A 20,499-nucleotide genomic window follows, 5' to 3' on the forward strand; every position below is an offset into this window, starting at 1 on the left:
TGAGGTCGCGCTGCCGGTTCGGGTACTTGAGCCCGGCTGAAAAACTGGGGTACTGGTGCTGCTTCGCTGGTGGTCCGGGCTTTGGCCCTGCAGCCTGGCACCCTTCAGTGGGCGTGCAGCGGGAGCCTGCGGCCTCGGCAGCTGCTGTGTGCTCTGCGGCGGTGGAAGCGGCCGCTCACGGTCATGAGGGGTAGTAGGGCAGGAAAATCATTGTCTGACAGTGACTGAATTACTGAAAAAAATAAGACAATCTTGAATGGAGCATATTTAGTGGTAAGAATGAGACTCAACGCTGCATGGAAAGGCTGAAGATGCCTCCCCCACTCCCTTTTGTCGTTTTTTTTTTTTCTTTTTTCTCCTTTGCTTTTTGGTAGTTTCATCTTACTTGCCCTTTATGTTTGTCTTTTCATTCATGTTATTTGTAATGGTTGGTTTTCTGACTTGTTTTTTATGACTTATTCAGGGTTTACTCTAAGTCTCTCCAATAAGTATGTTCCAAAAACACGTCAAGGATCTATAGCATAGCATTTCAGACATGAACACAAGTTTTGCCTTTCTGAATTAGGCTTCGGGTTGATGACTACTGATTGTTTGTTTTTCTGAAAGGAAGGCACGGAGAAATCAAAAACGGGTTTTTTGAATGCCTTGTTTGGGTCTTAAGTACACTACCAAAGGCAAAGCATTTAATAGAAAATTTGGAGAGAAACTTCATAATGTTTCCAACTTCTGGTATGTGTTTGCTGCCAGTGGCACCTTTTAGACACCATTATGTGCTTTAATATGAACTTTCTTTTTTCCTCCAAAGGTAGTGAAAAAGAATATCAAGATGAGTAAAAAGCCTCCAAATCGTCCTGGAATCACATTTGAGATTGGTGCTCGTTTGGAGGCACTGGACTATTTACAAAAATGGTATGGAAGAGCCTGTGTAGTGTTTGCCAGCAAAAAAATTATTTTGTGTGTATTATATGCTTTGATGCTCAACTGGAAGTCTACTAATTGTCTGTTTTATGTAAGAACTTCATAACTGTATGGTTGCTTTTTTTAAAAAAACTTTTAAGATGTAGGTAAATACTCTCTCTTCAGAAATCAAACAGCACTTTTCTATGGGATCTGTGATTTTAGTTGCTTGTGAAACCATAGTAATTAAAGAACATTTCTAGAGTGTATCAGTGTGACACGTAAGATAACCAGATGTGTTAATGTGGTAGACTTCTGTGACTGAAGACTAATTTTGTTTTGTTTGAAAGTATGCGAGTAGATTTTTCTATTTCACTATTGTACCTCATAGGATTGCAAAACTAGTTTAAGAAAGGAAAGCATCCTTAATCAGAGTTCACGGAGCAGGTAAGGTATGGTTGCGTCAAACAGCTGGAGGAGCAAAGTGCTTAGAACTGTGACTACCACCAGGTGTTTTGTGATAACCCTTAGTATAAAATGGGAACCTGGGGCACAAGGATGCTGCTACACTGCATATATATTGTGAAAAGAGTTCCTTGAAAGATAAATTCTTAGTCAAAATTTAATTAATGCAAGCAGAGTAGTTTCGTGGCATATGCTGACCATGCTGTTTCAGTTTGGAGGAGGTCTTGTTAGTAGTTGGTGCATCTGTCCAAAAGGTTTTTCTTAGCTGCCGAGCATGACTGGTTGACTGGTTAGTACTAGGGAAGTGTAAAGGCCTGTACCTACTGTTCTGATGGGTTTTTGGAGAATGGAGCATCCTAATGTTCATGTAAATATCTGATCCTGCTAACTCCAAATTATGAGATGAGAAGATTATATTATTTCCATGATTACTCCGTGTATGTGTGAAAAAGCTTAACTTTTTTTTTCCTTTAAGGCTTTAAGTACAGCCAAACAATTTGTCTTACTAAACAGTCTCTGAAGGAAAAATAGGCTTTGAAAACAGTTCTTATTCTTATTTGTTGCTGTAGAAAGATTTCCAAATTACTCATTTTTTAACTGAATGCCCAGCAGTAACTGTAGCTGAATGCTTGGTATTTTCAGACAGAATACGGTTTATTCTAAATTTTCTAGGAACTGATTCGCCATCTGGACTATTGGATAGAATAGGTCAAGTTTTACGTGTGTGAACAGTGATGCTATATAGAGGAGTAGAAAGTTAATATTCAAGTTTTGCATTTGTAGGATACTGGAAACAGGACTCCTTTTTCAAAGAAAATAATATTTGTGCACATAACCAAAAAGCTTTTTAGATAAGACCTACTGTTGTGTTGTTCTTAGGGTAACAGGCTCTTAGCTGTGTAACTGTTGCATAAGGTGGTGGTGGATGCTTTTTAAGTCCTTGCTATATATGTACACTATAGGCATTCCCCTCATCTGCGTGCAGAAATAGAACATATCTCAAAAAAAAAAAAGTTTCTTGGAATATTTAAAATCTTCGGTCTTTTAATAAAGCAAAAAATGAAGAACAGTAGTATTACTACAAGAACCAAAGTGAAGAAAAGCATTTGCTCAAAAATAACATGTAAAAAGGCGTTTGTTCTTTTTTTTTTTTTTTAAGAAAGTTTCCTGTTATGTAGAGATCCAGTGCTCATGAAATAATACATTTTAAATGATAATCTTTTCTCGATTAAAGGGGAGCATAGTTATTAAAGTTCTGCATGAATTTTGCTTTTGGAGATGTTTCTACAGCATGTAAATATTCAGCAGTTGCTGAAATTTACCTAATGAAAATTGATACATTGTTTGAATTTCTTAAGTTTTGGAGATATTGTGTATCTTTACTGTTAATTGCTTTAAAAAAAGAAGTTTTTGCAGACAGTGTTTTGGGTCATGATGTTATTTGGTGTATGTGAGTACTGAGCAGGAGAAAGCATGGACAAACTCATCAGTAAAGGCAGGCTGTCAGTGAGACTGTTTGTTTTTCATGTTGTTTTGGTTTATTTTGGAGGTGATCCCAGTTGCTTCATTATGAACTAAAAAACACTGAGTTGCAGGGGAGATGACCTGAGACAATGAATTTCTTTCACTTGTTAAATTTTAACTCGCAGAGGTAAATTCATTATGAAATGCAGCTCTAAACAAATCACGTGATCGTCTGTCAGCAAGTAGTAAAGGAGGTGGGATTGACTGATAATAGAAAATTACTAGGTACTCAAGGACCTGGAGCATAAGACCCACGAGGGTAAGGTGAGTAAACTAGGTTTGTTCAGCTTGTAGGATAGAAGACTTCAGGAAACCAACTAGCAGGTGTTCAATACCTATGCCAATGATGAAGACTTAGGCTCTAGTGTGTAGTGGGAGGATAGAGATGACAGTAGAATCTGAAACAAGGGTTTCAAGCTGGGCAGGTACAAGGAGAATGGTTTTCCTCATGAGGACAGGCAGGCTGCCCAAAGAGGTTTATGGAGTCTCCAAGGCTGGAGCTTTTAAGACTGGACTGGATAAAGCTTTAGGCAGCCTACTGTGATTCCACCAGTGACCCTGCCTTGGGTGTGTGGAAGCTTTCAGAGGTTTCTTATAATTTCATAAACACTGGTACCTGATATCTTACAATCTCATAAAAACTGATACAGGTGGGCAGCTACGTGTACCTCTCACTGACAAAATGAATGAAACAGTGGTAGAACTGTGTATTGTAACTATGTGCCCATTTGTAAGAATGGTTCTTAGGCTGATAGCTCCCATGAAGTAGGACACAGTCTGTGTAAAGTTAATACATTTAATAGTAGATATTTTTTCTTCTGTTTTCTTGTGACTTCAGCTCACTATTGAATGTCCCATAAGTTGCAGGTGTTGCCTTCAAGATAGTTATTTTTCTGAGACCGTAATGTTTGTTAATTGTGTGTGAAAACTCTAAGCTGTGAATTACATACCATTGGAAATATAGGCATATGGCTCTTAAAGTTCTGGAATGTAAAAAGTCGCTAAAATAAGTTAATTGTCAGAATAATAGCGCTTTGAGTTGGCATGTTTCGTTTTACTTTTTTTTTTTTCTAGTACCATAAAATCATAAATTCCTTTTGAGTTGGAAAAGACCATTAAAGGTCATGTGGTCCAACTCCTCTCAGTGAACAAGGATGTCTACAGCTGGACTGTGTTGCTTCAAGCCCAGTCCAGGTGGACCTTGAGTGTCTCCAAGGATGGGGCATCCACCGCCTCTCAGGACAACCAGTTCCTTACCACCCTTTGTGTTAACAAGTTTTTCCTTATGTCCAATCAAAATCTCACCTTTTTAGTTTGAAACCATTTTTCTATCACAGGCAGCCAAGGATACAGTTCCTGGGCCATGAGGGTCTAGCTTGCCATCCATCAGTACCCCCAAGTCCTTTTCAGCAGGGCTGCATTTGATCCTTTTGTCCCCCAGCTTATACTGATAGCAGGTATTGCTGAGACCAGGGGCAAGACTGTGCTCTTGAATTTATTGAAACTCGTGAGGTTCACCTGTGCCCACTGCTCAAGCTTGCCTAGGTCTCCCTGTTGTCCCTTGGATGTGTCAACTGCACCATACAGCTTGGTGTCATCCACAGATCTGCTGAGGTGAGCTCAACTGTGCTGCTGATGTTGCTGATGAAGATATTAAAGAGCACCGATCTGAGTACTGACTCCTGAGGGGCACTACTTGTCCCTGTTCTTCATCTGGGTATTGAGCGATTGACACTTGGGTACCAAGGGTAATCTTGTAATAATTCCTTAATCTTAATCTTGTAATAAGTCCACCCTTCAAATCCGTATCTTTCCAATTTGAAGAGATGTATGTTATAGGGGAGAGGACTGTGTAAAAGGCTTTTCTGAAGTCCAGACAGACGATATCAATGGCTCTCCCTTTGTACTGATGCAGTTACACCATCATAAGAAGTGACAAGTTTTGATCAGGTGTGGTCTGTCCTTGTTGAAGCCATACTGATTATCTCGTATTACTTTCCTTTCTTCCATATGTGTTACTGTAATTTCCAGGAGGATCTACTCCATGATCTTCTCTAACACTGAGGTGAGGCTGATGGGCTGGTAGTTCTCTGAGACATCCTTTCTACACTTCTTAAAAATGGGTGTAACATCACCTTTTTTCAGTCACCAGGGACTTCACCTGATTGTAGTGACTTTTTAAATACCACTGAGAGTGGGATGCATCTCATCAGGACCAGTAGGCTTAAGGGTGTTCAGATTCTTCAGGCAGTCATTAACCTGATCTTTGCTTACAGCAAGAGGGGCAACGCTCCCCCAGATCCCCTGAATGGGGAAGGAGGTATGAAGGAAGAACACGTGAAAGGAAGGTTCTTCCTTGTAATGCTTTGGGAAATGTTAGGTTTTAGACCTAGCTTTAGATTTCAGTTGACTGGATTACCTAATAGTTGGTTATTTGAAAGAGCAGAAGACTATATTGCCAAAACATAGGGTGGAAGGTGGGGAGGTAGGAATAGGTTTTGCAGACTATTTAAATACAGGAAGACTATTTGCAAGTAGGTCAGAATGGAGCATAGTTACTGTTTTATCCTCTATGAAGCAGAAGGAAACACTTTTTTAATACATTATTGTGAAAACAGGAAGTATGTGTCTATTTCATGTCTTTCTTAGCTGCAAACTGGGAAATTGCATAGCATTTTTGCATATGTATTTACAGTTTGAAATCTTTATTTTCCCTCTATTCACCTCACATGCTAATTTACTGGCTGTTACTTTTGAAGAGGCAAATGTAAGGCAATATAAAAATGAAAAACATTGCAGTTGTGGCTATTTATTGGTTGACTGGAGAAAAATATATTTTCTAGAAGTGAGGACTGAAAATTTTCACATTTTTTTCTGTTGTGTTGGAGCAGTTTTGTTTCATGATGTAAGTTTTGTAAGCCATATACGTTTTGCAGAACTGAAATGTTGCAGAACTCCTAAAAGCTGGTATCTCTGGAACTTAAGAACAGAGAATGTGGAATATTTAACCTGGGTAGATGTAATCAACTATCAGTAGTTCCCCTATTCTCTCTTTAAAATCAACAACTAGGCAAGACTTTTTTTTGTGATAATTTGATACAGTTTCATGCATGCTTGCACACTGGTAAAAATAAAAACAGCCAGCCAACAAGTGTTGCAGCTTATTATTCCTTACCACAGGAAAAACACTTTCCTTACTGAACTGGAGTGTGGCTTTTTTTTTTTTTCCTGCACAAGTTTCTCAATATTTTAGAGGGTAACTTACTGTTGATTTGCACAGATGGCTTCTGTGCAACATTTCCAACAGTAAATTCTGCAGTATGTGTACTCTTTTCCACTGTGGGATTGATGTTGTGAAATGTTACTGTTTATGCACAGCTGTTTATACAGTTGTGGCACATTATGTGGCTAATTTTAGAGGATATTGAATGCCACATCTTGTTGCTAAATCCATGCAGTGTTATCTTTGGTTTGCCTATTGATCAGTGGCATGTAGCTTGAGTGGTTGGAAGACTTATGAAAACTTGCATCCCTGAAGTCTGGTCTTCAGTTCAGGTTTTGGCTTTATTGAGCTTGTCGTCATTGTCTTAACATGTGTTGAAGAAGTGGAATAAAGACTGTGTGATGTTGTTGTTATAAGTTTTAGCTGTCTGAAAGCAGTATCGTGGGCTTTGTTAGCAGTACCTGTATTCCTCAAAGGGAAATGAACTTTGAGTTGGATTTACCCTTGTGAGACTTTGTATTTTGCATCTTTATTTTATTAACTACTTCTAGTTTTGCTCTCTTTTTATTCCCCATATATATTAGTCTCGAATCTTGACTAGCTGAATTTAACTTAAAACTATCTTCACTTTCGTATATTTGCCTCTAAGCTGTATTTTGTATTTCACTTCTTACTGTTTTCTTTTTCCAGGATTGTACAATCTTCTCCTCGTTTTTCTTTTGTTTTACTTCAAAGTACAGTTCTTGAAATGGTGATTATGCTGCTAAAGAGCAGCTAAACCTACTGCAGCAAGAGAAATGCTGTGGGACAGTGTCAAAACAACAAAAGTATTACTGTGGAAAGGCCTAGAAAAATAATTCAATTTGCTATCTGAATTTCATAAAACAGCCATAGTTTTGTATCACCTTTTTTCTCGCATTTCATAAAACAGATTTTTGATCTCATGAGAGAACACCTTTGCTTTTGTTTCTCATTTCACTACTGCAGCTTCCGTGCTTCTCATTTTTGTGCTTCAGCTCTCATTTTTGATTGCTTTGAAGTCCTTCTTCAGGGCTTTTCTTTCCTTCAATCTGTTAAATACTTCCTTATAAAACTTTTTACTTCTGTTTGGAACTCTTTCAGGTAATGTTGCTACCCATATGTTTCCTGTAGTAATTATAAATTTACTTTAAAAAAAAAAAATTGGAGCAAGGCTCTTTTTAGTGGTCCTCTGCCAAGACAAGAATCAGTGGGCACAAAATGGAACACAGGAAGTTATGTCTGACCATCAGGAAGCGCTTCTATGCTGTGCAGGTGTTTGAACCGTGCAACCGGTTGCCCAGAGGCTGTAAAGTCTGCTTGGAGAACCCAAAAGCTGCCACAGTGTGCCTGCGGTTCTTGGCACACTGGTCTGCATGTCATGCTTGAGCAGGGGATGGACCAGATGGACCCAGATGTCCCTGCTGCTTTTTGCAGCTTTTGCTTTGCTACTCTTCCTGCTTATTCTGATACATCCTGACTAGTTACTTGTCACAGGACTTCGGAAAGCAAAGAAAGTAGTAAAATATTGGCTAATAAATCTTTTCAGAGTGGAAGTGTGTAAAATTGAGAAGAAATGATGATCAGAGACAGGGAAAACCATTTCTTATCTGCCTTTATGTTCTTAAAACTCTCTTGTTCAGAGTTAAACCAGTATGCTCGTTTACCATAGTGAGATCTATTAAACCAAAGTGACATTATTTTTGTGACCTATGAATTTTGCTTTCTGTCTTGGTACAACATATTAGTTTCACTCTTCTTTTTTATTGTTATCAACCTACTTTAGAAGTGAAAGGAGGCTGATCATATTGATCCTCTGAAAAAGTTCAATGGAATTCTTATCAATGAAAACATTTTTTTTAGTAGGATGGAAAACTCATCTGGAGTTTGGGGTTGAAATATTGGCTTATTAAAATGGAACTAAGTTAGGAACTTACGGAATTGGCTATGAAAATGCTTTACATTTCTGAAATATATGGATGATTGAAATGAAAGAAGACAGTTGATTCTTCACGTGTTCTGGTCCAAGAATGAGATGCGGCTGAAGTTGATGCAGTAATAACCTAGAAAATCAAAGAGAATTTTTCTGTCCCCAGTTCTGAAAAGTTTAGATATTGGGAAGCTGTATCAAGGGAAGCAACTGAGGAAGTAAGATTGGAGAAATTATCAGGGGGAGGGAACAAATTGGGTTTGATGTTTTTTATTTTAATGCCCTTTGCCTTATAGTTGCCAGAAAATTTAATATATTCAATTGGAACTTAGTGTTAAAGATTCCTTTTTCATCATCATCAGTATTTTAAGAGAGAAAATGTACGATAACTGTGTTTTTCCTTCTTAGATGTTGAATGCATTTCTGGCTATTCAGGTGTGCATTAGGACTGGAAATAAATTGCTCAGACTCTGCACTTTTATTATTCCTCAGCAGGGACACTTTGTTTGAGGAACAGGTTATCTCTTAACAAAAGTGGAAGACAGCTGTCTTTTTGTGGTGACCTTTCTTTTAATGCATTTTTTATTACCTTTAGGCCATCCCTATTTTCCTCTGTTCTTCTATTATGTTAGCTGTTTGGACGTGAGAAGTTGTTTCTAGTTCAGTTGTGTTACCCAGATCATAAACTCCGGAGAAAATATGATATTCAAATTCAGAAATTCTTTGCACTTGTGAATTTGTTTCAGTACTCTTGTTATATGTAGGAGGAACTGATTTCTGCTTCCTTCCAATTTTCTCTGTATTTCTTATAGTAGAAAGGGATCTAATGACTTTTGATTGAGAAAGTGTTTGTGACTTGCTGCCCTGCTTCAATTTTGTGCAATACATCACTTTGTTAAAACAGAGAGATTAAGTAGTTATTGCTGAAGTTAAAGAAATTTGCCATTCTTTTGTTAAAATTTTATGGTTCCTGAAATACAAATTTATCAGAATCTGTTGCATCTGCGACAGCCAAATCTAGATGCCTAGGACTCAGTATGGTTGTCCTGATTAGTCCTGCAGAATGCATACTACTGTGTTTGCTGTGAGGAAAACCCATGGATTAAGTGACATACATATTTCAATGCATGCGTGCTTACAAAATAATGATTGTCAAAAAAAAGTCTCTGTGAATCAAATTTAATGTCAGTGAAATCATTGAAGCTCATCCACAAATTAAAAAGTGACTTAGATTAAGTAAATGTGTTCTGTTGACCTCTGGGTTTGAGTAGTTACTCAGATTTGTCTGCACTGTGTGAAAAGGCTTAATGAAATATTTCATTTACTAAAAGTAATGGATGTCCTTTTAAAACTAGTCTATGTTCTACCTATCCTCATGTGACAAAAACTGTTACAGGCTTTTGTTCAAATAAACACAGGTTTTAAACTGTTAGAACATAAACTTCTAATGCCCATTTCAGGCAGCTTTAGTCTGACAGTTTCAGACTTGCATCCTATGATAAAGCTGGCATCACTAATGAGTATAGATCACTCTTAAACTAATAGTAGGATAACATGTAGCGTAGTATCTTGATTTTGTTTTTTCAGACTTGGAGATTTCTCAATACAAAGTGTTAGTGTAACTTGTTAGTATAAGTTTTTCAGTAGTCATATAAGTGCTGTTATATGCAAAACAAACCCAAAGCACCAAAACTCTTGAATATCAGTTTACTTTTATTGTTCAAGGTATCCATCTCGTATTGAGAAGATAGATTATGAAGAGGGGAAGATGCTGGTCCATTTTGAACGTTGGAGTCATCGCTATGACGAGTGGATATACTGGGACAGCAACAGGTTGCGACCCTTGGAGCGACCAGCATTAAGGAAAGAAGGGCTGAAAGACGATGAAGAATTTGTCGTAAGTGGAACATCCATTTTGGTTATCGCTTCTTTTGGAAAACTGTATTACTTGGTTTCCTGCATTAAATCTCTCTAGTACGTAATGTTTAAGTCTTTGTAGGAAAAAGTTTAAGTGCTTAAAATATTAATAACTATTTTTTTTAATAGGATTTTAAGCCTGGAGAAGAAGTCCTAGCTCGTTGGACAGATTGTCGGTATTACCCTGCAAAGATTGAAGCAATTAATAAAGAGGGTATGTATTCATGTATGGTTCATCGGTAAGGACTTTTTGCTTATACTAAGCTATTGCTGTAGTCAACTGAAAACAACAAAAAAAAACCCCAACATCCACAAAACAAAAGCCCATACAAACAAACACATACACATAAAGTTTTCCTTATTGCCTCGATGTGCTGTTGAAAATGTTTCTGTTCTGTCAAATTTAGTAAGAGTCTTTTATCTGTCTGAAATTAGAGTATTGAAATTTATCCTCAAAGAAAAAACACTGAATATTTGCTCAGCAATGGAAGGATATTGCTTGTACAGTTATAAATATAGTGCACTTATTGTTGACTGGGCTGCCATCTCTGGATTTAAGTTCTCCTAGTTGTTTCAGGAACTGATCTTTTAAAAATACAAATAATTGAAGAAAAAATAATGAAAGCACAAAAGTAAAAGAGCAATGTAATTTAGGTGCAGTACTTCTTAATGGGGCAGTATTTTTACTGAGCTCAAGTAGAATTAAAAAAAAAAAAAGAAACACAACACCTTCCTGTAATTTAAAGCAAATGAGGATTTGATTGTGAACTGCTTCCTTATTGTGTTAGTCTAAATACCCATATTACTTTCAGTGAGTTATGAAAGTATCATGACAGTGTAAATGTGGTTGAAACTATCAAAGTGGACAAAGATTGACAAACACAAAAGCAAGGTCTTATTAGGATTCTTTTACTTTTCTTAAAAGTTCTTGATTCTGCTTGTAGATAACATCTTTTTACATCGTTCATATTGCCTACAAAATGTTTTGATAAAACTTATTATAATGAGTTTGTTTCTTAACTACCTCATAGTAATTACATAAATCTTATTCTAGGAACATTCACAGTACAATTCTATGATGGTGTCATTCGATGTCTTAAGAGGATGCATATCAAATCTATGCCTGAGGATGCAAAAGGGCAGGTAATAATATTAGATATCTTTTTTTTTTTGTTTCCTATTTTTTTTTTTTTGTCTTGAATTAGTAGAAATGTTATCTAGGACAACTAGTTCTAGATTGCAGTCTTTATTCTAGGACTTGCACTACCTTGCTTCACCAGTTTTATGGATGATACTTCAGATTGTGTTGTCCTGCCTTTATTTGAAATGTCTAGCTGCTGTATATGCCATTGCTGGCTTATCTGTTCCAGAGTTTTGTCTAATAGAGTTCATAAAAGCAGAAACATCCAGAGACCTTTTCCTTTGTCTTGTGGCCTTTCAGGAAAAACCTATAGCTTGTTGGTAGTTCGTGCTGGTGATTTTCCATTTATTTTTACTCTCTTGTTTGCTGCAGTGGTAGATTTTTTGCCACAGTATGTTCTTATTAACATCATTGTTCAGGGGCTTTTCTCCCCTCTGTCAGAACTTACGGAGTTTAAGACAGGTAAATATTTATCTCTGAACAGTTCTCTGTCACTGATGAAATAGAGATGCTGAGTAGAAGTGGAAGAAGGCTGTGAAGTAGAGGATATGTTTTTAATCACTAGGCATATCTTTATTTGCAAAAGAAAAGCAACATTTAACACTGTTGCATGCTTTCAGTGGAAATGCTATTGTGTTTGTCTTGCATGCTAACTGTAGTTAGTGAAGAAATCACTGAAATTATTTGAGACTAAGATGCAAAAGAAGTTTAAAAAACTATTCCTATTTGTTCCCAATGTCTTTAGAATGTTTTAACTTGATGAACAAAATTCATTATTTCATAATTTCTGTTGTCTGTCTGTTTTTTGTTCATGTGATAAAGCAGATGGACTGGCCTGAGAACATTTGTGTTTCTGGCCTCTGTGTTGCAGTTGGTTGTATATTTCGATTTCTCATCTGCAGAAAGAACATCAAACCATTGTGAAGGCAACACCCACAGTATTTAAACTACCTTTCCATAAGGATTAAACTAAAATCATAGTCACACTATTAGAGTTTTCTTGCTGTGGTGTTACAGTAACTCTGACCCCCCTGAATAATAATCAAAACAATATTTTCAGTGTAACGTTAAGATAGGAAGCTGGAATATTTTGTTTTCCTTCATAAAAACGCAAACTTGGATAATGTGGTTGTAAGTCAACTAAAATAGTCCTTCTGAGACAATCGAGTCCCTTACTCTGTCCTACACTCAGAATTAACTACTTTGAGCCAAGAGATGTTGTATCAGTTTCATCTCAGTGGCTGAATACAGGTAGGTTCAATTAAGACTTAAGAAAAATAAATGGGCTAAATTTACACTTGAGATGAATTTAAAATTTTTAAGGCTGTCTTGCAGAAAGAACAGCACAAGCAAGCTTTCTACAATGCTGATTGATCCTAGTCTCAGTGTGTTGTTCTTCGTACCACTATAGGTTGGTACAAAGCTGTAGCTTTCAAAGGCAAAATTAATGTTTTTGTGTTCGCTGCATCTTTATGCTGTGGCAAAAATGTTCCTTTTAAAGTACTTTCATAGTTTTTAAGAAGGTAAATGCAATCTAAGATTTTCTTTCAGGGTTATTTGAAATGGAGTTCTAACGAGGCCTAGAACTCACATGAATGTTTCTGATTTTTCCATTGCATACTCTGAGATGCCGTTTACTGGAAATAATCTAAGTTTAAAAAAATAAAGATATTTTAAAAGATCACATAAAATAATGTGATTTGCAGATTCAGCACTTATGCTATGGCTTTTTTTTTCCAAATAAAAATTTTGCTTCAACAGATGAGCGTATGTTTAAAATACTACTTTGAGGTCTAGCATATGAGCAAATTGGACACATACAAGATTATTTTTTTTTTTTTAATGGATGTATTGACCATGCAGAATATAAATTGGACAGAGAAAAAGTTAGGGACTAGTTAATTCCTTGCATGGGAATAAAAACCCTTTTTTTGGTAACTATTGCTCTTAAATATTTTGATTTATTATCCAACTAAAAGAAGTGTGTGACAAAATGTATCTGAGCAGAACAGGAGCAGTGATTATCCCCTCCAGAGGCAAATGCTTACTTGAGGCTGTTGGCAATAACAGCAATATACTACTTTCAAAAGCAAGTAAAACAGCTTTATTTGAGTTTAGTATGTCTGTGAGAGATTTCAAACGCTAATGCTCGACTACCATTTCTGAGAAACAGTAGCAATGTGTTTGTACAAGACTTAGCTGTGAGGGTGGAAATACGATTTTAAGAAGAGTTGTGTAGCTCAATGCAATGGGATGATGAATGAGGTTCCTCTGCAGAGAAACTCAGATTTATTGAAATCAACCAGAAATGCGGGTAAAGTAGTAAAGAAAGAAAATAAAGATGGGGATATTTAGACTACCCTTTTGAGAGCACATATGAAGTATTCAGATAACTTACTTTTTCTGTTTCATGTTTTTTTTGTTTTATCTTCGATGTAATTAGGCGCGCGAGAGGGAGCAGATAGCGCCGGAGCTGAGATTAGTGACGGAAGTCGAACCAAAAGAAGTGAGTTTTGAGGAGGGTTTTGAAGGAGAGGGAGGGGACTTGGCACGCAGGAAGAGGAAGCTGAGGAAAAAGCGTGGATTTACACTTGGCACACAGGAAAAAAGAAGATGGCAGGAGACAATGTGAGCGGAGATGTAGGTGGGACAGACTGTTTAGTATTTGAAAGGTGAGGGTAAGGAGTCCAGTCTTGCCTTGGAATCAGCCAGCCAATAGGTTGATGGTGTTTTATGTATATGTATGTATGAATGTGTGGGAATTTAGAATTGTGATGTGTCAGGAGAGAAAAAACAGCTGAATCTGTAGGGCTGTAGAGAAGCATAGAGATTCTGGTTGTAGGTAGGTGAAGGAAGAATGTTGTGTGTGAATTGTTACTGGCACAAGGGTCGGGTTTTAGGAATAATCCTTTTCTTATATTCCTGCTTCTGTGGGCTTAAAGATTATGCAAGGGAACACTTTGAAATGTACTTTAACTAATTGGTGTGCAAGGCTGTTGGGTAATTTCTACTAACATATTGATTGTACAATTTCCTGTGCTTTGATTTAGTGAATCTAATTGGTGGAACATGAGTTTTTTCTCAGTAGTTATTAAACACTGTTTTGTCTTTTAAATACAGTGTCCCATTACTTCTCTCCTGCCAATTTCTCTCTGCTTATTTGAAAGATTAATCTCAAAATGGAAGGCAATGTAGCTTCTTAAAACAGTAAATGAATGAGCAATACTACTGTGAGTGGTACCCTATGGGGAAATGGAAAATTGACTGCATTTGAAATTGGTGCAGTTAGCCATTAAACTGACAAAGTCAGAACACTAGGGATAAGGAAACTTATCTTAAAAGGAGTGTTTTCTTTCTTCATTTTTAGTGTGTTTATATCTGGATTCTTGATTTGTGTATACTGAATGCACCAGTAAAAAATCCTGCTGTTAAGATTTACTGGCTAGTTTATCGGATATCTGTGATATGTAATGTTCTACTTCTGTGATTGGTAGAGTAGATACTTTACAGCAGCCCAGAGGCAGATTTCAGAATTCATCCTGCTATAGACTCCCATCATGATTAATCTCTCTGCTTTGGCTTCTGAAATTTTAACCTTTGTTTGCTTTGTAGTTATGTGGTCTGCCACTCTTTGTAAGCTCTATGCTTTAAAGAAAGTAACCAAAAAATGAAATAAACAAAAATCCTTTGTGTTGCACTAGAACAGCTACTATTAAAACATGTTATTTAGTACAGTGTCATCCTCGAAGCTTGGAATCTTCTTTGGGAAGTTTCTGATTTCAGGGTGCTTCGGCTTGACTGGAAATGAAAAGGCTGTTTAGAAGCTGTTTTAGTGCAGGCTGTGCTTTCTTTGCTTCCCACTTGCTTCATAAGATCAAAGCTCCAGCCATTTTACTGATCCTCTTCATCCCTTGGCCAGAATATAGGACTTTTCTCAGGTCTTGTAACTCCTCACCAGGACACATAGCTCGTTTATTTTTGAATTTTTTTTTTGTTCTGTTGGATTGACAAGGCTCTGAGTGGACTTGAGCTAATGTGTGCTCTTTTTGATTGGCCAAAAAAAAAAAGAGGTATGTGTGTTTTTCTGGCTGCCATGTCACAACATGGCTGTGGTAGCTGCTTCTTGTGCAAGCATTGCCAAAGCACTTCCAAACTTTTCTGCTGTGAGATAGACTGAGTGCTTGTATTGATGGTTGGGATGTAAAACACTATTTTAGTGGAATCAAACTGCTGATGTTTAAGTGGATAGCTTGATGCAGTGTATGTAACTGCAAAGCAGTGATTTAAACATACTTAGCTATGGAGAAGGAAGAACATAGCACGAAGTTAATACTTTTTGTGTTGTGCTGTCATACATCAAAGTAGAAAAGAATCTCAGTAAAAAAAGATTGTGGGATTTAATTTGTGATGAGTGGGAGAAAAGTTGTGTTTGAATGAGTTACGATTTATAAAATTAAAGGTATTTTAAGTACCTCATGTTAACAAGGAAACACTCTAGGCTAAAATACAGTTTGTTTACAGTTAAAAAAAGTTTTGCTATTTGTAAAACACTTGGGGAAAAAAATAATCTTTTTTTTAATATTAGCTAGTGTAAATCTGAAAATGCTTTTGTAGCCACACAGTGAATTATTAATGTTCAAAATGCATTAAGGTATGTGATTCTTAATGGTGGAGGGGTAACACTGCTACTGAGTTTTGTATCCCCTGCTATTTATCTTCAAAAAATTCTTTACCTTGATAATGGAATATTTGGAAAAAAAAATACTTAAGAAGGATAAACACAAATTTTGTAGATTTGGTTCCCAGACACTCAGGAGACATAAGGCAGGAGTGTAATCACTTTGAACTAATGGAAAGTGCTTTGCTCTGCCTTACAGTTCTTTCCATGGACTGCAGGGTGACTATACTTCATCTGCATGCTGAAAAGTATATGAATTTGAACTGTAGATTCTGCTCACTCACTTGGATATTTTTGCATGGTCAAATATGACATTATCTAAAACAGTATGTTTCATTACCTTTAAACGTGGGTTCTAATGCTCAGCTATAGTATAGAGCACTTCACTGAAATTATTGAGTGAAACTTATGAACTTATGAAGGAAACTTATGTAGGCAGTGCTCTGTATTACTCTAGAAACTCAGGTACAATTAGAAAAGATTTTTTTGCTTTACCAGTTTAACATGGGAGGAACTCTGTCCAGTCGTGCAGCTGGCTGGACTGTGCTTTGACTTGATTATGGTTTTGAGTAACGGGTACATTTGGGCAACTGCAGAATTGGTGTATTTCATACCCAGAGGGATAAGAGAAAGGCAGTGTTCTACATTGCTGAAGCTCTGATACACAAAATAGGTAGCAGAGAATGCCTACAGCCAGTATTCTATATGAAATGTTTTTCTGAAGATGTTTTGCTTTTTATATTCGTGGTGTACTGAAAATACTTCAGATTTATTTAGGCAAGTTGGGAAACTCTTAACCACTCTTGGAATATTAGCCGTAAAAATACATTCATATATTGATGAATCCTTCAAAATGAAGCTTCATTGGGTTTATAAGTACTTTCTATCTAAGTAGCACATGGTTTTTAATACTTACTTACCATATTTTCCTTTTTGGAGGATTGGATAGCTTTGGTCAAAGCTGCTGCTGCAGCAGCAGCCAAGAACAAAGCAGGAACTAAACCTAGAACCAGCGCAAACAGCAATAAAGATAAGGAGGAGAGAAAATGGCTGAAAGTTCCTTCAAAAAAGGAAGAAACATCAACCTCTACAATCATGCAGGAAGTCCAAAAAAAGGAAGAGGAGCCTACATCTAGTGACACATTTGGTAAAAACAGATTATTTGAAAGTTGATTTATTTTTGTATGGTTGAGTTAGAATTCACATAGTTAATTTTGCAATTAATTACTAGCGTTTCCAGAGAAATAACCTGCTTTGGCAGGGGGGTTGGTCTCGATGATTTCTAGAGGTCCCTTCCAACCCCTACAATTCTGTGATTCTGTGAAATAGATTTCATTTGCTAACATCTATCAGTTGGGAAACATCTTCTATCAGTCAATACTTAGTTGTATAAGAACTTAGTACTTATGCAGAAGTTCTAGGCACCTATAACAAGAACACAGTGTGAGTTCTTAAATGGCTTTGCTGTATACTCTGGTTCTTGGTCCTGAATCTTCTGTTACTTGTGAGATAATCCACAGTATTGTATTAAGGAGAAAAATATTTCCAATGTGAAAGCTATATTCTTATTTTGGAGTAGTTGAAACAATTTCTGGGTTGATACGAATATGTTCTAGTATTTTTTGACAACTGCATTTCTCATATCTATCCTGGAAGAGGGTAGATTCAGAATAGATATCAGGAGGAAATTCTTTATTGTGAGAGTGGTGAGACATTGGAACAGGTTGCCCAGTGAGGTTGTGGATTGTCCCCTACCTAGAAGTGTTCAAGGCCAAACTGGATGGGGCTTTGAGCAACCTGATCTAGAGGGAGGTGTTCTTGTCTATAGCAGGGGGTTGGAACTAGATGATTTTCAAGGTCCCTTTCAGCCCAGACCATTTTACGATAAAAATGAGTAAAAATTACAAATTTTGAGTCATCTAATAAGTTAATATATAATACTAAATCTTTAGATTGTCTCAATTTCATTTTTAATATCTGTAAAGATTTTTTTTAACTCTGATATGCATATATCAGTTTTGAAATATTACAATATTTTGTTATGTGTTTATGAAATGTGAGTTTGAGATTTTTCTTTCTGTTTAAAGTAGGATTTCCTATCGTGGATGTTCCAAAGATGGCCTTTGTGCAGGCAGAGAGCACATTGTCACACAAGAGGAAAAGTAATCTAGGCAACTCATTTCAGGCAAAGAGAGCTCGTCTTAACAAGATCACTGGTAAAATTTCTTTGTTGTTGCTGTTGGTTGTTCTATTGTTCTTATGCTTATGTACATTGTTCTAAAGAAAATGCACAAAACTACTTTCATCTGGCAGGTGTTCACTGCAGTCTCTTACTTGTTTGGAGTTTTAAAGGAATGTATATTAAAAAATATATATGTCTACCTTGATCACGGATTGGAGTCAAATTATTATTATTAATAGTAGTTCTTATTAAAAGCTGAAAATTATATTTTGTTCTGAAATTCAAAATAACTTAAACTTGGAAGAAAGTACTACGATTTATGTACCTCTTTCTCTAAACCTTCTGATGAGCAAAATGTGTTTTCAGCATTTGACCCTGTTACTACTTAGGATAAAGTAATATCTTTGTGGGAAAGTAGAACATTCACAAACGAAGTGAAAAAAATTGTGAAGCTCTCTTTAATAGAGAATTCTTTGGACAGATAGCAAAATAAAAAATGCAGTCTACTCCTTGTTCTAGCTAACAGTGTGAAATCTGGTAACTGTACTAGGCTACAGTAGTATTTTTTTTCTAATAGTTATGGCAAATTATTTATATGAAAAGAGTCCTACTTGGAGAAATAAGGCAAAAAATATCCTGATTTATTAAACTGAGTTGTTTTTCAGATTTCTTTTGGTTCATGCACTTCTCACAGGTCAGTTGCTGAGAACAGTCAGTTTTCTGATGAGTATGGTTCTGTTTCAGTATAAAGCAGTGAATAAGTGGCTCAGTATTATGTGTCATGTGAAGAATGTGATCTTTCTTGGAAGGCCTCCTATTTACTGCTGAATTTAGTTAATGGATGCTTGATTGATCAGCCTCATTTCTACTCTCCTGACTATACTGTGTGTACACTGAGTGAAGTCCCAGTGTAATTTCTGCCCTGAGTAGTAAAAGCTAGGCTATCAGGGCTTTGTAGATATGTATTAATATGAATTGCTTCTTGATAGCCTTTGGAATGTTATTGGCAGGAGATAGCAGAGCACGCTGAAAAACCAGTATCTCTAGAAATGATATTTTTCAGTGTCAGTGGATTTTTTTTTTTTGAGGGAACATTATGAGAAAAATGGGAGTGGAATGGATTCATACAGACTGAACTAAATAATTAAAACATATGATGTTGCTAACAGTGACTTTATTACCGTTCTAAAAACCAGTTTCTGTTTGTCTTCATGACATCATGCGCTTTTAGTTGAGGATGTTACTGTTCAGTGAATGTGAATTAATTATTTAATTACAGGATGAAATTCATCATGCTTTGTAGTTACTCTTTGTAACTGTTCTTTAATTAGCACTTCTGCAGCTCACACAATTGTTTTTTATATTGCTGCATACAACAGAGTATTTTGAAAATGTAACTGGTGATCAAATGTTCTTTTCCCTACATGCTTATTTGTTTTACCTGTATATTGTCATTTGTCTGCCTTTAGTTTCTGATTTGAAGGAAGGTTGAGGGTTATACTTTTGTGTATCCATAAAAATGGCTACAAAAGAATCATAAAACAGTGTAGCTGTTAGGAAAACTTTGATTTATGCAGGGGCTTATGAATGCATTGGCGAAATAGAGCGAGTGATTTGGGTTGTAGACAGCTGTTTGAAGGGAGCTCTTCTGAACTGAAATTCTGTTATCAGTGTTTGTTGCAGAAAGTTCTCTTGTCTGCCAGTAGGACTGCATCTGGTATTCTTTGTTCACCATCTAACAAAACAAAGGTTCCTTCTACACTTTCTCTTCTACTGCTGGGGGAAGTTTCCCAGAAATGAAGAATATCTTTTGCTGAGCATGTATTAGTGTTCTTTTTCTGATGTTTGCTTCTGTTGGATTGCTTGCTTCCACGTATCCTGCTACTGAATTGATACATAAAAGAACATAGTAAATCTGTAAAGCAAAACTCTTCAATTTTGCTATGCCAACCTGTACTTCTTTTGTTGTCTGCATTGTCACTGATCAGAGGTGTTGAATCTGTAGTTTTCTTGCTCTGAAGTTGGTGGAGTTGTCTTCGTACAGGCATGGGATTGGTTAGAAAGATGCCTAATGGTGTTGGAAAGAATGAAGTAAGAAAGGATATTTACTCATAGCACAGGTCTGACAGTTAGTTCTGTGGCTTTACTTGCTGGGTACTGAGCATCTAGCTAGAAATAAAAAGTGAACTCAGATGTTAGGGTTTTCTGTTTTTTTGTTGTTGTTGTTTTGTTCTTTACGAATAACTTTCATTGAAATTCAGATCATTGTTCATTGTTTTAAATTCTATTCCACTTACTTTTGAAGATTGTTTCATGCTTTGTATTCTAGGTTAATAGTTATCAATATAAAGAACATTTCTAATTCTGTAATTTGGTTTAATAAGGTTTATTGAAGTTCACGAAATTTAATTCTGTATTAGACTTCCTAAAAAATTCTCATTTACTGGTATTAGAAGCATATCTTAATCAAATATAAATGCCAAAAGTGCCTAGTATTCTTATGGAACACAGGAGAGAGGAAAAA

The 20,499-nt window shown here is 36.4% G+C and overlaps 1 protein-coding gene across 4 annotated transcripts; it reads left to right on the top strand.

Annotated features, from left to right (window-relative positions):
- Positions 1-781: 781 nt before the first annotated feature.
- Positions 782-18,180, top strand: LOC104910474 (PHD finger protein 20-like protein 1). 4 transcript variants are annotated; one of them, XM_010709370.3, is made up of 7 exons: positions 782-909; positions 9,783-9,954; positions 10,104-10,188; positions 11,029-11,117; positions 13,559-13,621; positions 16,733-16,940; positions 17,884-18,180. In XM_010709370.3, the coding sequence occupies exons 1-7, from the start codon at positions 827-829 to the stop codon at positions 18,072-18,074; spliced, it is 891 nt and encodes a 296-aa protein (XP_010707672.1). In that variant the 5' UTR covers positions 782-826; the 3' UTR covers positions 18,075-18,180. The 4 variants fall into 4 exon arrangements, with proteins under 4 accessions (XP_010707672.1, XP_010707674.1, XP_010707671.1 ...); XM_010709369.3 differs by having other exon boundaries at positions 783-909; positions 17,881-18,180; XM_010709372.3 differs by lacking the exon at positions 13,559-13,621.
- Positions 18,181-20,499: the final 2,319 nt, after the last annotated feature.

This window comes from Meleagris gallopavo, chromosome 3 (assembly GCF_000146605.3).
Source record: "Meleagris gallopavo isolate NT-WF06-2002-E0010 breed Aviagen turkey brand Nicholas breeding stock chromosome 3, Turkey_5.1, whole genome shotgun sequence".
Taxonomy (NCBI): Eukaryota; Metazoa; Chordata; class Aves; order Galliformes; family Phasianidae; genus Meleagris; species Meleagris gallopavo.